Here is a 21,208-nt window from a genome sequence, read left to right as displayed (position 1 = left end):
TGGAAGAGGCCCGACCATCAACTTCACTGTCGATAGCCAATTGTATCGTAAGGGGTACAACTTGGCTAATGACATATACTTGAAGTAACCCATATTTTCGAAGTCGATCACTTTCCCAACGAATGAGACATTTATGCATGCATGCATCATCATGCATAACATGATAATTGAGGATGAAGGTGGATGAGTCACGTTCAACCGACCATGCATCGATATGATTGAAGAAATTTGGTCACGTAACCATTGAAGCTTATTTGTACCTTTTTTTAGTTTGTTTCTTGTTGTATCTTTTTTTAGTTTGTTTCTCGTTGTACCTTTTTTTTTAGTTTATTTCTCGTTGTAGTTTTTTCACATCGTGCTCTTAAATCTGAATTATTTTGCCATTTTGTTTAATTTGTTAACACTATTGCATGTGGATGAGTAACGTTAACACTATTTAATTTGTTAACACTATTAAAAAAATAAAAATAGTGGTGAAAATAGGGATATGTGGATTTAAAAGGCAGAATTTAGAACACTATTGCATGTAATTGGGCTTTAAAATAAAACACCGACGAGGCAGAGGAAAATTGAAGATGGACAGAGTTATAGGACTGCTATTGCTCCAATTTGAGTAAATAATCCAATTCAGAGACAGTAAAAAATAACTAGTAACAGTTTATTAGTCAAAATTTTCAGATTTGGATGAGCCTCAAGGGAAATGGATTATCACTAATCGTCAATGCGAACACTTTTGAGAATGGATTTCCCATTGAGCTGGTTACTCTGTTGTGCCAGTATATAATCCCCGTACTTGACCGGAGCATACGCCGGCCGCGCGCAGCCTTGAGCTTCAACCACCGCATCGCGTGACGGCCCGTTCGCCATTGCCACCGAGATCCTCGTCTTCTCACCGTTGACAACAGCCCGGTGCAACACGCTCTTGTATATCCCATTGCTGAATATCTGAATAAATATATGTAAATACACAACGCACGTACGCATGCAGTGACGCATATGATTTATTATAAAGACAAAAAATTGCTATTCAGATAAATTAGTAATTCACAACCACCTGCTGCAGCCGGCTGTGGGCCTAATTTTCAATTATGGCATCGGTCCTCTCCAATATGTATTACTCCACTTCATAGTTCACATGATGATGTTGTGAAATTCCAATTTTACTTCTTATTCAAAATTGCAAAAATATCTTCGCGTAATAGATGATGCATATTGGCTGTACTTCGTAGGTTAAATAATATATTTAATGGTAGGATTGATAACTCATCTCACTATTTGTTCCTCAATTTTGCCCTTTCCAGCCTTAAAAAAACACTATTAACTTTTTCTTTTTATTTCATGTCATGTTCGTGCTCTTTAGGTTGCAAATAGTTTCTATTCACTGAATCATATACTTCGAAATCTGTCTTAGCTCCCTACGGCTAAAATGAATTTTAATCATAAATTAATCTTATCTTATTTATAATTAACCATTGCAATGCTCCTTACCACGAAACAAATACTAGATCTCTTTGTCTCAAGTTATTTGAGACGTTTCATTTAGACATCGAAATTAATACTAGTAGTATTTAAAAGTTGAATGAAAAAATAAAGATTATAAATCTGTTTATATTTTATTTTACCAATATAATATTTTGAAATACTATATGGAGTAACTATCATTTTGAACTCTCGAAACGTAAGGGGATGATAAAGTACCTGAAGGTGATCACCGGTGTTAACCAAGATAGATCCGGGTCGAGCTTTAACATTAATCCACCTCCCATCGTGCTGTATCTGCAGCCCGCCGACGCCGTTCTCTACGAGAAGCGTGAAGAGGCCGTGGTCGGAATGCGCCGGCATCCCCATCGCCGCGTCAGGATCCGGACACCGCGGATACAAGTTCGCGATGAAAATCTGCAGAGTCGAGGCCATGCCTAGCGCCGCCTCCGCCTCGCCTTCTTCAAGCCCTAGGCTCCCCGACACCGCCCTCAACAATGCTCTCACCACCTCCCGGCATCTCTCACAATATTCTACTAATTTCTCTCTATAATTAAAACGATACAATTAATTTCATGATTTTTTTAAAAAAAGATGCTCCTTGTTTATACTTGCATTTGACATTTGGAATTATTTGCAAAATTACACACTTATTAACATTTAATGCTATTAAAATGTGTTTTACTACTCCCTCAGTCAATCAGTTAAACGGTCTTTTTGATTCGTAACAGGTTTTAAAGAATTGGTTGACTTTGTGAAGAAAAGTAAAAGGAGAAAGTGAATGGAATATGAACTCAGTTTTAGTAATACAATATTAGTTTTAGAATGGATTGTGATTGTAAAAGCTACTTAAATATGAAGTCCGCATATTAAAAGTGGAATAAATTACTATAAATGGTTTTATAAATTGTGGACAGGTGAAAATAGCAAAATGACTTTTTAAATGGTGGACTGATGGAGTATAAATAATGTTACACTAATCATTAACTAAAACAACAAGGTTTAATTTAAACTGACCTGAGAGATTCGGGTTTGTCGGGACAATTGAATTTGGGATGCACAAACACCTTCAAGAAATCTCTCCAGCAGAAGACGTCCTCTTTCTCAGTGTTGAAGCTGGTGCCATACCTCACCGGAGTTAGCACATCTTTAGGCTGGAATTCCGGCTTCTCCTCCTCCGGGAGGTCGAAGAATTCGCGCGTAGCCTCCAGCACGCCGTCCACCAGATCCTGTGGTATGCCATGATTTACTATCATGAAGAAGCCCCACTCCCGGCAGGCGCTGTCCAGATCCCGGATGGCTCCAGCGTCTCCGGAGGCGAGAAGCGAGAGATCGACGACCGGGATTGAATCACCGGCATCCAAGGCTTTGGTTTGGGCATTGTGGGCGTAGTTGGAAGGGATAGAGCTAAGATGTGCTAGATGTCTCACGCTTGTGACTGTTGGTGCCATTTTGGGTTATCCATGCACATTTATTTTTATGTCCTTTTATAGTAAGCAACTAAGATGCAAACAACTAATAACAAGTTGTTTTTAGGCAAGTTGAATGATTGCGACAAAATATTAAATACGGGTCAAGTTTGGCTACTATACTATCATTAATTAAATTTTTATTTTTATCATTTGGAGTTATTGTCTATTTGTCATGGTAGTTGCCTACTTGATTTACTGTTTCTCAGCAAGTGTCTCAACTCTCAAACTTGTGTGTGCACTTTTAATAATACAGTGAGGGGAGAAGCATCTGATTAATATCTTGGCAAATGAAAACAAACAAGGTCTCAAACTTGTGTGTGCACTTTTAATAATACAGTGAGGGGGGAAGCATCTGATTAATATCTTGGCAAATGAAAACAAACAAGGTCTCAAACTTGTGTGTGCACTTTTAATAATACAGTGAGGGGGGAAGCATCTGATTAATATCTTGGCAAATGAAAACAAACAAGGTCTCAAACTCGTGTGTTCACTTTAATAATGCAGCGAGGTGAGAAGCATCTGATTGATATCTTGGCAAATGAAAACAAACAAGGTGTAATGATAGAACTAGCTGGAAGATAAGTTTATGGGCTACATTTCTGTCAGGTTATAGAACATGTCTGTTGACTTTGGGATAAAATTTTAACTGGGCTGAGCCGATCCAACCGAGCATGACCCAGACTCGGTATGCATGTGACGATCTAAGCCCGGCCCATCTGTAAAAAGAAATGGACTTGGTTAGGGCTCATTGGTTGAAGCTGATTTCAATTGATCCATTTTCCAAATCCAGTTTTAGGACCGGTATAATTAATGCCAGCAACTATTAATACTCCCTCCGTCCACGAAATAATATTCATATTTGTCATTTCGGTCCGTCCACGAAATAATGTCTACAGTTGCTTTATTTTTATCCAATTTTTGATAAATGGACTATGCTTTCTACTAACTCATTACACTCATATTTTCTCACTCCTATTTTATTCTCTCTTCATTTAACCACTAAATACCACTACCTAAAAACTTCTATCCAAAATAAATGTGTCACATGTAAATATGTAATGGACAGAGGGATATAAAACTAATATTGCTTTTGTTCCAAGCCTTTTTTTTAGTCGTTTTGGAAAAATATAGTAATCAATTGTTAAAGTTGAGAAATTGTAATTAACTGAGAATAATATAGAGAATTCTCTCTTATATTAATACTCCCTCCGTCCACCAGATCCTGTGGTATGCCATGATTAATTGTAGTTAATCTGACCGTTGATACTGAATTTAGAACTGGAAATGCTTCAATCAAAGCCTTTTGTTTCTATGGGCCTGTCTCTTGAGGACCAACAACTTGCTGCACAATTTCAAGAAGACTAAAGTCCCTTTTTGGTCCTTAACATATGACGATTTTTTGATTTTGGTCCATAAAATTATCTTTTGAATTATTTGGTCCTTAACAAATAAAAATCGATCACATTTGGTCCGAAATGGATGGAGCCGTTAAAAATTAACGGTCAACGAAACTTAATTTAATTTTGACCAGATTAGGAGTTTTAATTATATTTAATTAATGTCTAATATCTAATTAATCAAAATCTGAAAAATTACAAAATTTTAAGTAAATAATAATAATAACTACTACAAAATAAAATTAAGATGAAAATAATATAACAAAAGAAAGAGGAAATCGTGAAATCTTCCACTTCTCCCAATTGCGATTTCGCCTCCATCTCCCAATTTGCAAACCAGCGAAAAACCAATCGCCTCCATCTCCCAGCTTAGTTTTTGCCGGCGAATCGGAGTGAGGTTCTCGCCGGAGATTCCTCCGTAGTTTGCGGTGGCGATTTACATACAAATCAACTGTCGATTGGCTCACACCACTTTAAAAATTGGCAATCATATCTCTCAAAAACAAAGTATAGCTTCCCCCTTGTTGGTTTTCCACAGGTGTTGACAATTCAGAGTGAAGCCCGATTCTTGCAATGGCAAAATTCGTGCCGGAATCGGAGGTCAAGTCCACCGCCACTCCCACCGGTCTCTCTACTGTAGTTCGAACGGTCCATGGTTGGAGAGTTGAGCTTACTTGATGGAAGATGAAACGAAACGATGAAGAAGATGGAAGATGAAAAAGGAATTCTAGGGTTTTTAAATGATAGAACCAAATCCTTTTAATAAAACTAATTTAAATAAAAAATAGAATTTATTTGAAAAAGAAAAAGAAATCTAATTTTTAAAAGTCTTAATTTGGTCAAAATTAAATCAAGTTTCATTGACCGTTATTTTTTAACGGCTCCGTCCATTTCGGACCAAATGTGATCGTTTTTTATTAGTTAAGGACCAAAAAATTCAAAAGATAATGTTATGGACTAAAATCAAAAAATCGTCATATGTTAAGGACCAAAAAGGACCTTTACTCTTTCAAGAAATTCCACTCGACCAACTCATGTTTGAGGCAGAGCAGATTAGGTGTAAGTCATTCCTCTACTCAATGGTTTTAGATTGATGTGCTGTCTGATGGTATATTACAACTATCTTACATTTGTGTACAAAGAGAATTTATGGACCTCTCCTCCTATCACCAATTGGTTTTAAGATAAAATCCATGAATTTCTATCACCGTCAACACGTCTTTTATCATATTTTCCTTGGGTTTGGGGTTTGCTTTACATGATATCAGTAGCTATTAGAGACAAATGGGTTATCTATATCATTGCATTTAAGCCTTGCATGATGTTTAAATGTTTCTATTTACCCTATTTAAATTATCATGACTATTTTTCTTATGTGTGATTTATGGTATACCATACATCTAAATAGCATAACTTACAATTTTATCTAACTATTAAAAACACAAATAACTCATAATTTCATTCACTCCAAACACAAAATTAAGATAAATCTGGTTGAAACATATCATAACAACCAAATAACTTAACATTTTCAATCTTGGTATATCAAATGTAAAAATCTCAATCAGAATGTAAACAAACAGAGCATCAGAGAATACAAACAAACGATTGCAATTGAGAAAACAAAATCCAAAACTTTTACTTACATTTTGTAAAGAGAGGCCTACTCTTCGACTACACCTCTCTCTCTTCTCAAAACTTCCCATCTCCGGCTACTGCTGTACCTCGACAGAAACACCTTCGCATTACACGAAGCTGACCTCTTCACCGACGACGATGATCCCGCCCGGATCCCCACATCTCCTACCTTCGCTTTTGAATTCTTATCACACTGCCGCGGAAATGCGTTAGCCACAGCCGCGCTGATCATCGACGCCGACAAAGAGTCCATCGACACCGACCTCCTAACCGGCTGCGCCCCATCCAACTCAATTTTGCACTCCCCTTCTTCAACAGTTTCCCCCAATTCGATCACAATTTGATCGCCCTCAATTTCGTTTGAAACATCCAGCGCCCGGCCCGAGTGATGATCGATCGGGTCGTGGGTGGAGACGATTCCGGCCCGGCACATGGGGCAATTAGTGTGGGAGGCGAGCCACGTGTCGATGCAGGGGATGTGGAAGGCGTGGCTGCACTTGGGGAGCAATCGGAGCGTCTCATCTTCCTGAAACTCGCTGAGGCAGACGGCGCAGTCGGTCCCCTCGACGAGGCCGTCGCCGCTCTTGTATTTCACGATCGTGATCGCGCTGATCACCGACTGCTGCAGCCCGATCGTGCGGATGTACCAGATGGGGTGGTCAACAACCACATCTTCTTCATCGACAAAATCGCCGCCGCCGTCTTCTTCTTCGGGATCGCGCCGCGGCGGAGAGTTGGCGTAGGCGGTGTAGAATTTGTAGATGGTGTAGCAGGTGAAGAGGAAGAAGGCGGTGGAGAGGACGACGAGGGAGGCGGTGAGGGCGTGGGAGAGCGGGGGTTTGTGTGGAGCGATGAGGGGCGGCGGCGGAGGCGGCGGTGGGGATTGAAGGGACGATTGTTTGCAGCTTTCCTGGCAAGCGTTGATGTTCTCAGGGTCAACACAGAAGGTCTGGCAAAACCATTCATCCAGCAGTTTCCTGTGAAGGAAGGCCATCACCATTATTAGAGAGAGAGAATCATACCCAAGGAATTCATAGATCGAGAGAGGATTATTGCGTTACAAACAAGATTGCAGCGTTGATTTTCTTTCTGTTGACTTCACTGTGTGGTTTAAAGTTTAAACTCGCAGGAGAGATATAGTCGACCCGATTTTAGCCCACTTTTTGGCCCGGTTTCGTTTGTTTTTTTTTAATGCTCTCTAAACTATTAACTTTGCACTCTAGAGAGTATAATAATAACACATAATTAGAATCATAATTTTTGGAATATTTTAGTTTTGATTGATTAGTCTAATAATGGGGGATTAAAAATCTAAAATTTGTGTTATAAATGATAATCATGTTATGACACATGATAATATAGATTTGAATGAAATTATTTTAGTGGGAAAGATTGTGACTTTGTGAGACAGAGCATGCGTGAAAGCAAATCTGGTTGGTCACCTAGAAACGAACTTGAGTGATTAGTTTTCATACGTAATCGTACGTTTGCATAAACCAAATTAGCGGGGTAGATTATCTAGCATTATAATATCCAATACCGGCTAATACCCCTTTATCCAAAAATGTTTAGCATTATAATATGCGATGTACGACAATAAATAATCTTCAAGTAAGGATATTTGGCCAAATCACAACTTCTTTATGAATATACTCACAATAGTGGAAATGGACCATATGTGATTTAGATAATTGTTTTATAAAGTCTAATTGAAATCTTCTATACATATATATCATGTACTATCCTGCGAGCAATAAAAACAACATTTAAGTAATAGACGAAATATTTTTAAGAGAATTTTTAGTTTTAGGTAGAAAATTCTACCTTTTAAAAAATAAGATTATTATTAACAACTATGCTTATAAATATTAATACACTCTAATCTAGATGAGTCGAACTAAGGCCAATTTATAGTAGGAGAAACATATATTAATAGGCATGGGAAAACAGTTATCGGTTCTTAGTTAACCGAGAATCGAATCTTATTTTTTCGGTTTTCAGTTAACCGAGAACTGAAAAAATAAGGTTAAGGTTCGGTTCCGATTATTAAATTTAAGTTAATCTCAGTTCCGGTTCTAACCAAGAACCGAAAGGTTAGAACAGAATAACCATTATTTTCTAAATATTTTAATTTTTATATATATTGTTTTAACTTTATTATTTTGGTTTTACAAAAGTAAAAATTAGTTTGATGAATGATGTTGGTTTATATATTGGTTTTGGACTTAGTTTTGTAGACTTTGTTGGAATTTTGATTTTTGATGATGGAATAGAATCATGGTTTTTGTCCTTATGATTTCATGACTTATTACTTAATGTATTATATTGCACTTGAGTTCGGTTCCTTCGGTGGGACCGAAGGCCAAACCGATTGTGTAACAGCCCGCCCTCCTAGGGTACAATAAATGCAGCGGCTGCTACCCAAAACCGACTCTAAAAAAGTAAACATAGGCTAGAGTTTCATTTAAAGAGCCTTGGCCAAAAGATTTGAAAGAAATATCAGATTATTTAAAACCATAACTTAACATAGGAATTTGAAAGAAAAGAGAGGTATCATAAATGACGATCAAAAATATCTTAAGAGTACGACGGAATATCCAAGGCAAAATCACAAGAAAAGGCTAAGGCCTCAAACCGAAGGCAAGATGCAAAGGTTTCAAAAACAAATCCCAAAGGGCATGTTTGTTCGACATGGATTGTGGACCGGAAAAGTAATCTGATTCCCATTTGTTAAATTCTTGTGTTTGGTAAAAATGTGGAAAGTAATATAATTCCCCATTATTAAATTACTGTGTTTGATGAAATTATAAGAAAATAAGGAAAGAAATCTAATTCCTAAAATAAGAGAAAGTTATGTACTAATTTAAGGATTCTTTTTCCTCTAATAAACCTTAGTATTCTTTTTCCCCGTATTAAAAAAAACGGTTCTCTTCCACTTCTCCTCTAATATCTCATTTCTCTCTCTTGGAACGTGTTTTATTTACTTCTAACCCTTTCTCATTCATCTCTCTTTCTATCTATTTCTCCATAACTATTTTTCCCAGTTCCCATAGTCTACAATCTTCAGCAAAATTATTGGTAACTTTAATTATTAGTTGATATATTTCTATTCTCTATTACTGAAATCTTCTTGTTCTCAAAATTAGTTGCCGATTGCTGGTTTTTTATATAGTAAAGTTGAGAGCTATGGAGAAAACTACTATTACTACTTTTTTTAAGAGTTTATTATACACCAATCTCACAGAGAAAGGATTATCAATCCATACGAAATGAACAAAGTCCACTAATTAATTAAACAAATCTGATGCATCATCCCTATTAATCTGTTATTTTAAAAATGATTACTCTTGTGTAGAAGCAAAGTCTATATAAATTGTGATAATGCAACAGACAAATACCTCGTCTCAGTGCATTGTATATTTCTAGGTTTTTGATGTATTTAATATAAATATTGGTTTCAGAATAATCCCGATATGTTACCAAACACATTATTCATATTTCTCGAGAATCATATTCCTTACCAAACACATTATTCATATTTCTCGAGAATCATATTCCTAACAATCATATTCCCAGTAATCATATTCTCAGGAATCATATTTTCAAAAATCAAAATCCTAGAAATCATAATCCCAGAATTCATTTTCCCTATTAACATTACTTTCCCGTCAAACAAACGGGGCCAAAGTGTATCAATAATTCAGCAGAAGACGACCAAGAGAAAGAATAGCTATGTATGAAGACACAACTATACTTGAAGTTCATAACCACCATTCTTAATTAATTAACCAGCTCAACACCCACTACCACTCGTCATCGTTCAACCTGCACATAAGGAAAACACATGCAGGGCTGAGTATTTTGAAATACTCATTGAGCTCATTGCCAAAACGTTTTATAAGTTATGACACCCTTACCAAGTGAACTCGAGTTTTAAGCAGTTATAAAAGAAATATCACGAGTATCACAAAATATATTTTCATAGACTGGCCAGTCAAAATAATCCCCCATTTTCTCATCAAAATAACAATCATAACATTTCATGGTGCGACGAAAGTGTGGCCACACTTTTCGCCCATGAGACCGGCCGACTAGCAAGGACGGCTCCCGATCCCATCGTGTACACAACCTGGTAGGGCTTGCGGCCCATACTCAGACCCGAATTCGTATAAGCATATCAGATATCACATTAAAAACAAACATAGGCATGGCATAACAGTTAAACCACCCTTATAACACCAAACAACATTTAGATAAAAATGTAAGAGAGTTTTTAGAGTAAAGCCCACCCTGCTTAGTTTTCAAGTAGTTTCGCTTTTCCGTTATCCGGCTTCGCAACCGAAGTTTCACCTTTTAATCACATAGGCACATATCACAAATTAGGTTCAATACTACTCTTACTCATGCATGTCTCAAAACCTCTTTTCCCTTTTTCCATTGACTTATCTTATCATTATTAATTAATCAAGATCATGTTTATCACACAAGAATATTTAACCATCAAACACACTCTACACATCACAACACACACACACCACACGACACACACACACGCCACACACACACACGCACACACGGCACACACGCCACACACACACACATGAACATATTCCCACATCCCTTTTATCCCACTTTCACTCAACTAAGATGCATGAGGGTTCAAGAAGACCGATTAATCGGTTAGAAAGAAGAAAAAGAAGAACTCATAAACAAAATACCTTTTTAGAGAAAAACAATCGGTAGAAACAAAGTAGAGGCTTGGTTATTCAATATCCTCGGATTAAACTTTAATTTCCTCTCAAAGGATGAAAGATTAATGGAGTAAGGTAAAAGAAAATTGAGAGAGCATGGTGATGCACTTTTTATTTGCACTATAAATACCTGCAAGTATACAGAGTAGGTATAGTATAGCAAAAGGTTAGTACCGGATATCGAACACGGGGAAGACGTACACAAAGTGTCTATCTCCTACTAGAACTCAATTACTATCTGGAGAAACAAGAATTTTTTTTGAAAATTTTTGAAAACAGAAAATATTAAAAGCAGTAAACAACTAAATGCAAGCAAATCACGGAGAGAAAAGTATAGAGATAAGGGAATTCCAGGGATGTGCTTTCACTTTTATGGTTATACAAATTCCAAACTACAATACCCTAGCACAGTTAATACTTTGAAAGGACGAGTCACCTAGCTTATGCTCATGCGATACAAACGTTGATTACTAACATTAGGGTTGTCAATCCTAATACGTAACTCCAAAAAGCTCCTAAGACCCTTGAAAAGTCCTCACTCTCAATTAACAGTGCCGTTTTAAAGGAAGCTAACTGTAGTGTCTACTAAGTGGATCTAACTCGCTAGAACTCTGTCACAGTTATGAAGCAAGTTATATTAAATCATACATAATTGTGTCACTCAATTACGAAGCATCATGATTAACTTAGGGAAGAAACAACGTAAAAACAAAACGGATATTAAATAGAAAACGGAATTGTATAACCAAAGTTGCTACTAACACATCCCTAGAATCCTATGAGTTTAGTTACACATAATTGAATAAACTAAAAACATAGATTGAAAGGAAAACAATTTGAACATAAAACTAAAGCAAATAAAACCCGTAGGTAGAATCCTTGTCGTTCTTGATGTTCTTGAAATCCTTCTCCAACTCCTTGCACAATTGAAGTACTCTAGCTTTTGATCTCTATGAATATTGCAATTAGTAACTCTCTTTCTCTATGAATGTGTTCTCCTCTTTTGATGAAGCTTGAGGTCCTATTTATAGGGGAAAATTATTCCTCATCATAGAAGGAAAAGATCTTCAAAATTTGGTAAGTCTTGGAGCAAATCTAGGGCTGGTCGGATTCGCCGCCTTTCTCCGGCGGGCCGCCGCACCTTGGCCGGCGGTCGCCGCGTTGGAGTCCGAGACTCTGACCCTTCGGTGGCGGACCGCCACATGTCCTCCGGCGGTCGCCGGGCGAGACTCTTCTCCTAGCGTAAATTTCCGGGGCGGACCGCCACATGGCTCTGACCGCCGGGCGCCGGCGGTCGCCGTACAACTTCGCGGCGGTCGCTGGTCGCCGTCTGACTCCAAATTTCCAGACTATGCGTTTTTACTCCCCTTTTCGGCTCAAATATGCACATTTCTCACAAAACACGTCAAAATACCAAAATGTATAAAATATGCAAATAATGGACATGTAGAGTGATTTTGATAGTAAAAACGGACCAAATAATGGTCTTAAAACAGTGCAAAATCCGAGCGTATCAACTCCCCCAAACTTACATTTTTGTTTGTCCTCGAACAAAACACTAAAGACACAAGAATAGACGCACGGAATGCACAAGGACTAGACGTCATAATTGCCTCAAAAGATGAAAGAATAGATTAAGCATGAATTAACACAATCAAATCAAGCAAGGCTTAATAGTGCACTTTCATTACTAACTCGTGGAACACCTTGAATTCAAGCACTCACATGTGGCAAACTTCCAAAGATGGGAAGTGTTCTTTCTCTCACTCTCAAAGTGTATAAAGGTAAAGTGTATATCACTCAAATCATGCATCATGCAAAGTTTACCATAGGCTTGCTCAAAGTCTAATCCCTCATCTACTCAATGTGATTAAGCATCAAAAGTCCGAAAGGTCTTTCTTTTCGGTTGTAACGTAGGCTCTTTGGTAGGTGAGGAATATTTGGCTAAAAAGTGACTCAAATACAAAAATATCCCAAGTAGAGTTAAGATGACTCCACTTTTCTAAAACTTAAGGCACTTCTAACACTTTATTTTTCTCCTTCAACTTACTTTCAATCCTTCGAATTTTTTTTTTCACAACCTTTCTTTCTCTTTTTTAATAAGCATCCTTTCTAGAATCAAGCACATATTTTGAATTTTTTTTACTATTTCACAACTTGTACTTTTCAACATTTAAGCACACTACTTTTCTCTAACTTTTCTCCTTATCTCTCCAATTCCTTTACAAAAGAAGATAACAAAAACTATACCAACCCAAGGAATTGTCCCCATTTATTTTGGCTTCCAAAGAAAAGGCTTAAAGGCTCAAAATTGGCTCCAAAGGAAAAATTTGAGAGGGTCGAAAATTTTGGATATAAAAGTAGCTAAGAAAAGACGGCCTAACATCCTCCTAAATCAACTTAAACACTATGTAAACTTAGGCAGACTAGGAGCAAGTTCTAGAAACATATACATGCATACAGATAAATCACACAAGAAAGAATTTAAGGCTCAAATCTCACAAGGTATAAGCACGATTCAAGGCGAACAAGCAATTCACTAATTATGCACCTTTTCACCAAACCATCATATCAAAACGTTAAGCCACACTTAAACATAGATGGAATATAATATCATTGGCAACTCGGTCTAATGTGTCCCTAAGCATGCGTGTTTCTAAGTTCTTCATGTTATGTTCATGACATGGATTCAAGAAAACATTTTCAGAACACAAAAATCTCCTACGGGATTTTGAAAAACAAACTAAAAACAAAAAGAAAACCCTAAACTCACGGTCCACCACTTCATCCCCCCAAACTTATTTACAACAAAGTGTAAAATAAGTTTGTAGAGTCGGTAGGGACGTGAGTATACTACTGGAAAAAAAAAACGTACCCTGAAAAATTTCGCGTAGAGGTTGAGCGGGGCGAAAATTCGAAGAATTTCAAAAAATCGCGCTGGAAAATTGTGCCCAGGTGGCGGTCCGCCGCAGCTGTTCGGCGGTCGCCGTACGTCAAAGATGCTTTCCAGCGTTCAGGTGGCGGACCGCCGCAGCGCTTGCGGCGGTCGCCACGGAGAGGTCAGATCCTGAGAAAATTTTTGCAAAGCACAAAATTAAACCAAAACCAAAAATACTTAAAATTAAAGCAAAAATTTTTAAGACAAGGAAATAAATTGTCTCATAAATATCCAAAAACATGGTACAAACGCTCATTTAAAGTCATCGAGCTTGACTTCTTCAATCTTGAGGAGGTGGAGGGAAACGGGCGCTAAGATCCTCGAAAGCTCCAACGAGGTACGTGATATCACTCCTCATTGTCTCTCGTTCCTCTCTAGCTTCGGCGGCCATCCTTCGGAGCTCTTCATATTGTTGACGCCGATGAACGTCTTCCAAACGTTGTTGCTCCCAAAATTCTTGCTCCGCCGTGCGCCAATCGCCTTGAGCCGTCCACCCTTGGCGGTTGTAGGCATTCTCCGCTTGTTGCTCCGCCCATCGATTGTCCCAAGTGTTGGACATGTTTTGCATATAGGAGAAAATTTCTCCTAATTGGGCGGAGGTGTTGGCTTCAAACTCCTCTCCCGGATTTGGCCTCCCGCGGCGGCGGTTCGTTCTTGTCCGGCGGCGATGTCCTTCCACTTCCTCTTCTTCTTCTTCCTCTTCTCGTCGTGGTTGGGGTGGCGGTGGTGGCGGTGCTTCACTCCCTTGAGCTTGTGAATGCTCCGCGCCCTCTTCATAGTTATCAACGGCATCAAACGCGGAATCCTCATCGGGCTCAAATTGAGGAATGCGAGAGGGAATGTTCCTCTTTCTAAATTCCCCATTGACGGGGTTAGCCTCGATAGCTCTCCGGTGGGCGGGTGTGTCGAGCTTCCAATTGGCTTGGTTCGCCCAAACATCGACCTTGGTCAATTGCGGGAGTGGAACGGGAAAGTGATCCCCCGCTACTTGCATAAAATACCCTTGACCCCAATAATCGGTCTTCAAAAGCCCCACCGAAAATAGCACCTCATAGGTGATAAACCTTTCTCCACCATCCTCCGTCATACCGGCAAAAGAGACCTCCAAATGTTCGCCAATTGCCGTAATCAATCCCCCACAACAAATGACGCCCCCGTCTTTCTTCGTGATCCTATCCACATAGTGAGTAAAAAGGGTCCCATAATCGATTCCCTTCTTGTTGAGTAGGCACCACATCACGTTGAGCTCCGTTTGGGAGACACTTCCCCCATCGATACGAGCAAACATAAGCTGAGTCATAGCACGATGGAGGTACCTCAAGACGGGGTTGCGAATCGATGAAGACTTGGCATAGCCCGCTGCATGCTCTTGCTCATTCGTCATCGCCCCCCAAACCTCGGAAAATTCATATTCATTGTCCTCTTCGGGGTTGGGGTCGAAGCAATGGAAGATCCCACTAAGCTCTTCCATGGTGAGCGAGTGCCAACGGTTCCCAAGGCGGAAATCGATGCTAAGTGGAATATTTTGGCGGCGATCCTTAGTGACCTTTAGCGAGCTGAGGAATTCGAGAGTATACTTTCGAAACGATGGCCACTTCCTTTGGAACATGTAGACGAGGCCATTCCCATCACCCACGTCGCACAACTTCCAAAAATCCTCCATGATCCCCAAAGTTTGGAGAGTGGTAATCGTGGGGATATCTAGAAGGTGCCGTTTCTCGGGCCGACACTTTCTTCCACATAGCCTTTTGCTCTTCCGTGGCAAGGCTAATGCCATAGTTCTTCGCTTTCTCCGGTTTCCCTTTTGATCCCATTATCCTACAAAAGAAATTACACTCTTAAAAGAGCACCAACAAGTAGGAGATCAAAAGTTCCCCCAAACTTGCATTCAACCAAGTAAAAATCAAGAGATAAGAACTTATATGTAAGCTTGGGTAAAATAGCATCCTAATTTTTAGCATAATAACATGTTAAGCAAAATCAACAAAATTAGGACACAACAAATCATCCCCCAACGTGAATTCATCCCCCATGCAGAGACGTATCAACCAAATATCCATAAAAACCAACAATCTCTACAACATCACAAATATTGCAATTCATGGAAGTAATAATAGCCTCACAATGCTATGAACATGATTGCAACTTTTAAACTTTAAAAACCAAGAGAGAATCATCATTCACAACTCAATAATCACCAACCAAGCAAAATTTAAACCATAGAATTCAAAAATTCATACACATAATCATCCCCCATCATGAATTAAGAGATTCTACCGAACAATTCACCCAAAATAAAGCACAATCCATGGAAGAAGTAAAGCAAAACTCAGAAATTGAGTTAGGATTCATACCTTTTTGTGGAGAGAATTTGTAGAAGAAGAGCTCTAAACTTGGAGAGAATTGAGAGAATGATAGTGTGGGTGTGTGAATTTGGTGATTTATATGGGTGGGGGTTGTGTGCAAGGAAAGAATTTGAGAAGGAATGGGAAAAAGGAATGGAAAACATACCTTTAATGGAGCAATCCTGTCTCTGGACTGCGTGTGGCGACCGCCGCGTCTCTCGTGGCGGGCCGCCACACGGGCCTTCATAAACAGCAATCCTGGCGGGCCGCCGCGGCCCGTGCAGCGGTTACTCTGGCCCGCCCTAAGCCTGCCCTAGGCCCGATCCTTCCTGCACATGTTAACACACGAGTGGCGACCGCCGTGCTTTAAGTGCGGCGACCGCCACCCGTATATATTTTTTTTTATTTTTTATTTTTTTTTTATTTTTATTTTTTTTAAACAGAACATAAATAAATAAATAAAAACGAGAAAAAAAATAAGTAAAAGAAAATTGGGTTGCCTCCCAATAAGCGCTTTTGTTTAAAGTCGTTAGCTCGACTTGAAGTGGCCCACTAGTTGGGCGGATAAAAAACTCGAGTGTTGAAAATTGGCATAGGGAGCAACTTGGTCCCTAGCTTCTTCCACCACTTGTACTTCCCCTCTTTGGTTTTGATGACGTATATCTCGGGGTCCTCTTTGGGTGTTTTCTTTCCCTTCTGTTTCTTCTTCTGTGGAGCAGATGTAGAAGAATTAGCATCACCCTTTTTAGAAGAATGTCTTACCTCTTTGACAATGTAGATAGTGGAGGTAGAAGGATCCTCCGCTTCAAAGGGATCTTTGGACTTGGTCAAGTCGGTAGCCATGACTGCTCTGCACTGTTGTTCCATTTTTGCCCGCTTTGCCTCCTCAAATTTTAGCATCTCGCTCTCAATCTTATAGGTGGATTGACTATGATTATCACTGATTGTGATCTCGCCACGGCCTACATCAATCAAAGCTTTGCAAGTGGCAAGAAAATCTCTCCCTAAGATTAGAGGGACGTTCTTGTCTACTTTCATGTCAAGCACAATAAAGTCGGCGGGAAAAATAAAATCATCAACTTTAACTAGGACATCCTCAATCATACCTACAGTCTTGATGGACGAGTTATCGGCCAACCTGAGTGTTACGTCTGAAGATTTGAGTGGCCCGATGTTGAGCTTTTCGTAGTACTTCAGTGGCATGAGATTGATGGACGATCCTAAGTCGCACAGTGCTTTGTCAACTTTCCCTTCTCCAATCCGGCATCTTATAATGAACTGGCCCGGATCCCTTTGCTTTACTGCCCTCTCTTTTTGGATGATTTCGCTACAATGATGCGGTAGTTTAAGGTCGGCTTTGGTCGGCTTCCTCTTTCTCATCACCGCTTCCCTCAAAAGTTTTGCATATTTTGGAATTTCCTGCAATGATTCGACCAAGGGAATATTAGTATGAACTTTGCAAAACATATTCAAAAAATGTTTGAATTGCTCCTCGAGTTTAAACTTCCTCCTTGGTTGGAAAGGGAGCACAATTCCATTGTTCCGAACAAGCCCCTTCTGCGTGGTTGACTCTGTCGTCTCAGTGGCGGGCCGCTGCGGGGTGTGCGGCGGTCCGCCGGCGACTGGGCAGTCCCCAGATTTCTGCTTCGCCACCCACTTCTTGTTAATATCATCCACTCTTGCTGCTGCCTTTGCTCTATCCTCATCTAACTTCTTCTGAATTTGCTCCATTTGAGTGGTAATGTTGGTTATAGCTGTCGAGATCGTGTTCATTCCTTGCTCGAGGTTGTTTATCCTTGCTTCGACCACTCCGATCTTGGTGTCATTAATCTTCCTATCTTGCGTAATTACTTCCAAAATCTTCGTGATTCCTTGATCATACTTGTCTTCCTTCTTCATCGGCTCAACCACTCCTCCTTTGCTAACATTAAATCCTGCAGGGGGTTGCAAGTAATTATTGTTAGAATAAGAAAGATTTGGGTGCGGACGGTTCCCATTATAATTATTGAAATTACCGCCCCCCTGATTAGGGCGATAATTGTTATTGTAATTTCTGGGACCGCCTCCTTGCACGTAGTTGATTTCTTCCACAGTTGACACGGCAGTTTCGGGTGCCGTGACCGCCACTATGGAAGTTGCCGGAATTGGATCTTCCTTCCTCGAGACGTCCATTTGATCAATCCTGACTCTAAGTTCTGCTAGCTCCTTAGCAAAAGAACTTTCTTCGGCCTCTTCTATGGCTGCTACTCTTCTCGTGGCATGCCTTTCCTTCGACCACCCCCGACTGTTGGTGGCGAACTCCTCGATCACCGCCATGGCATCCTCTCCTGTCTTTCTTAGAAATCCTCCATTTGCCCCTGAATCAAGCATAGCACATATTTTTTCATTAAATCCATTATAGAGGATTCCTACCTGATAGTCTATGGAAAAACCATGGTTTGGGCACTTTCGAAGAAGAGCTTTGAAACGAGCAAATGCCTCATAGAGGGGCTCGTCATGGCCTTGTATAAACTGAAAGATCTCACTCTTGAGCTTCAAAATAGTGCCTGGCGGGTAGTATTTGTCGAGGAAGGTAGCTACGATGTCCTTCCATGTGGAGACCTTTTCTGGTGGCATACACTCAAACCACTCCTTAGCAGAATCAATCAATGAGAATGGAAAAAGTCTTACCCGTATGGCATCGTCGTCGACACCATTTAATTTCAAAGTGTTTGCGATTTCCACGAATTTGGAGAGATGGCGGTTAGCATCTTCAGTCGCCCTACCTGCAAAAGGAGTTTGCTCGACCCTTTGGATAAGGGGCATGCGTAACTCAAAATTGTTAGCATCAATACGAGGACCGTCAGGAAAAGTGATCATATTCCCATGATTGAACATGTTCATCACAGGTAATGTTTCTCTGTTCTTCTTTTCCATGGCTTCTCGGGCTGCTCTTTCCGCATCTCTCTCATCCATCAGCAACTTCACCATCTCCTGCAGCTTCTCAATATCTGTTCGGTCACCCATTGTTCCTGATCCTTTTTCACTTCTTATTATTCTACGAGTTCTTTCAAGTTCTAAATCAAGCGGCTCTAAGATGTACTTCCCAGAACGCGTTCGCATACAAAACCTGCAAGACTCGAAAACAAAAACAAATTAAACTAAAAAAAAAATTAAAACAGAAAGCAATAAAAATCCAAAGTAGTAAAATTATCCGTTTGAAGATATCACTCCAAAGTGAATTGTCTTCCCCGGCAACGGCGCCAAAAACTTGATGCACTTTTTATTTGCACTATAAATACCTGCAAGTATACAGAGTAGGTATAGTATAGCAAAAGGTTAGTACCGGATATCGAACACGGGAAAGACGTACACAAAGTGTCTATCTCCTACTAGAACTCAATTACTATCTGGAGAAACAAGAATTTTTTTTGAAAATTTTTGAAAACAGAAAATATTAAAAGCAGTAAACAACTAAATGCAAGCAAATCACGGAGAGAAAAGTATAGAGATAAGGGAATTCCAGGGATGTGCTTTCACTTTTATGGTTATACAAATTCCAAACTACAATACCCTAGCACAGTTAATACTTTGAAAGGACGAGTCACCTAGCTTATGCTCATGCGATACAAACGTTGATTACTAACATTAGGGTTGTCAATCCTAATACGTAACTCCAAAAAGCTCCTAAGACCCTTGAAAAGTCCTCACTCTCAATTAACAGTACCGTTTTAAAGGAAGCTAACTGTAGTGTCTACTAAGTGGATCTAACTCGCTAGAACTCTGTCACAGTTATGAAGCAAGTTATATTAAATCATACATAATTGTGTCACTCAATTACGAAGCATCATGATTAACTTAGGGAAGAAACAAAGTAAAAACAAAACGGATATTAAATAGAAAACGGAATTGTATAACCAAAGTTGCTACTAACACATCCCTAGAATCCTATGAGTTTAGTTACACATAATTGAATAAACTAAAAACATAGATTGAAGGGAAAACAATTTGAACATAAAACTAAAGCAAATAAAACCCGTAGGTAGAATCCTTGTCGTTCTTGATGTTCTTGAAATCCTTCTCCATCTCCTTGCACAATTGAAGTACTCTAGCTTTTGATCTCTATGAATATTGCAAGTAGTAACTCTCTTTCTCTATGAATGTGTTCTCCTCTTTTGATGAAGCTTGAGGTCCTATTTATAGGGGAAAATTATTCCTCATCATAGAAGGAAAAGATTTTCAAAATTTGGTAAGTCTTGGAGCAAATCTAGGGCTGGTCGGATTCGCCGCCTTTCTCCGGCGGGCCGCCGCACCTTGGCCGGCGGTCGCCGCGTTGGAGTCCGAGACTCTGACCCTTCGGTGGCGGACCGCCACATGTCCTCCGGCGGTCGCCGGGCGAGACTCTTCTCCTAGCGTAAATTTCCGGGGCGGACCGCCACATGGCTCTGACCGTCGGGCGCCGGCGGTCGCCGTACAACTTCGCGGCGGTCGCTGGTCGCCGTCTGACTCCAAATTTCCAGACTATGCGTTTTTACTCCCCTTTTCGGCTCAAATATGCACATTTCTCACAAAACACGTCAAAATACCAAAATGTATAAAATATGCAAATAATGGACATGTAGAGTGATTTTGATAGTAAAAACGGACCAAATAATGGCCTTAAAACAGTGCAAAATCCGAGCGTATCAACTCCCCCAAACTTACATTTTTGTTTGTCCTCGAACAAAACACTAAAGACACAAGAATAGACGCACGGAATGCACAAGGACTAGACGTCATAATTGCCTCAAAAGATGAAAGAATAGATTAAGCATGAATTAACACAATCAAATCAAGCAAGGCTTAATAGTGCACTTTCATTACTAACTCGTGGAACACCTTGAATTCAAGCACTCACATGTGGCAAACTTCCAAAGATGGGAAGTGTTCTTTCTCTCACTCTCAAAGTGTATAAAGGTAAAGTGTATATCACTCAAATCATGCATCATGCAAAGTTTACCATAGGCTTGCTCAAAGTCTAATCCCTCATCTACTCAATGTGATTAAGCATCAAAAGTCCGAAAGGTCTTTCTTTTCGGTTGTAACGTAGGCTCTTTGGTAGGTGAGGAATATTTGGCTAAAAAGTGACTCAAATACAAAAATATCCCAAGTAGAGTTAAGATGACTCCACTTTTCTAAAACTTAAGGCACTTCTAACACTTTATTTTTC

The 21,208-nt window shown here is 39.6% G+C and overlaps 2 protein-coding genes and 1 non-coding gene across 5 annotated transcripts; 1 reads left to right on the top strand and 2 right to left on the bottom strand.

Annotated features, from left to right (window-relative positions):
- Positions 1-520: 520 nt before the first annotated feature.
- Positions 521-2,947, bottom strand: LOC148927402 (2-oxoglutarate-dependent dioxygenase 19-like). Its single transcript, XM_089069919.1, has 3 exons — positions 2,497-2,947; positions 1,699-2,026; positions 521-945 (listed from the first exon to the last, which is right to left on the bottom strand). The coding sequence occupies exons 1-3, from the start codon at positions 2,928-2,930 to the stop codon at positions 712-714; spliced, it is 996 nt and encodes a 331-aa protein (XP_088926045.1). The 5' UTR covers positions 2,931-2,947; the 3' UTR covers positions 521-711.
- Positions 2,948-3,372: 425 nt separating this feature from the next.
- On the bottom strand, positions 3,373-7,093 carry LOC148927401 (E3 ubiquitin-protein ligase RING1-like). 3 transcript variants are annotated; one of them, XM_089070005.1, is made up of 2 exons: positions 5,995-7,093; positions 3,373-3,667 (listed from the first exon to the last, which is right to left on the bottom strand). In XM_089070005.1, the coding sequence occupies exon 1, from the start codon at positions 6,984-6,986 to the stop codon at positions 6,012-6,014; it is 975 nt and encodes a 324-aa protein (XP_088926131.1). In that variant the 5' UTR covers positions 6,987-7,093; the 3' UTR covers positions 3,373-3,667; positions 5,995-6,011. The 3 variants fall into 3 exon arrangements, with proteins under 3 accessions (XP_088926131.1, XP_088926130.1, XP_088926132.1); XM_089070004.1 differs by lacking the exon at positions 3,373-3,667 and adding an exon at positions 4,506-5,021; XM_089070006.1 differs by lacking the exon at positions 3,373-3,667 and adding an exon at positions 4,506-5,017.
- Positions 7,094-18,448: 11,355 nt separating this feature from the next.
- On the top strand, positions 18,449-18,555 carry LOC148927400 (small nucleolar RNA R71). Its single transcript, XR_016129727.1, has one exon. It is a non-coding gene; the product is annotated as a small nucleolar RNA R71 (small nucleolar RNA).
- Positions 18,556-21,208: the final 2,653 nt, after the last annotated feature.

This window comes from Salvia hispanica, chromosome 4 (genome assembly GCF_029641045.1).
Source record: "Salvia hispanica isolate PSC_SH4W2 chromosome 4, Shi_PSC_v1, whole genome shotgun sequence".
NCBI classification, from domain to species: Eukaryota; Viridiplantae; Streptophyta; class Magnoliopsida; order Lamiales; family Lamiaceae; genus Salvia; species Salvia hispanica.
This window is presented reverse-complemented; position numbering and strand designations above follow the sequence as displayed.

What these genes read in the sequence shown, in the direction of transcription:
- LOC148927401 (XM_089070005.1), bottom strand. Translation starts at nt 6,986, where the DNA reads ATGGTGATGGCCTTCCTTCACAGGAAACTGCTGGATGAATGGTTTTGC.
- LOC148927402 (XM_089069919.1), bottom strand. Translation starts at nt 2,930, where the DNA reads ATGGCACCAACAGTCACAAGCGTGAGACATCTAGCACATCTTAGCTCT. An exon ending in GACAAACCCGAATCTCTCAG is followed by an intron (nt 2,027 to 2,496) that starts GTCAGTTTAAAT and finishes TTTTAATTATAG; the next exon opens with AGAGAAATTAGTAGAATATT. An exon ending in ACACCGGTGATCACCTTCAG is followed by an intron (nt 946 to 1,698) that starts GTACTTTATCAT and finishes ATATTTATTCAG; the next exon opens with ATATTCAGCAATGGGATATA.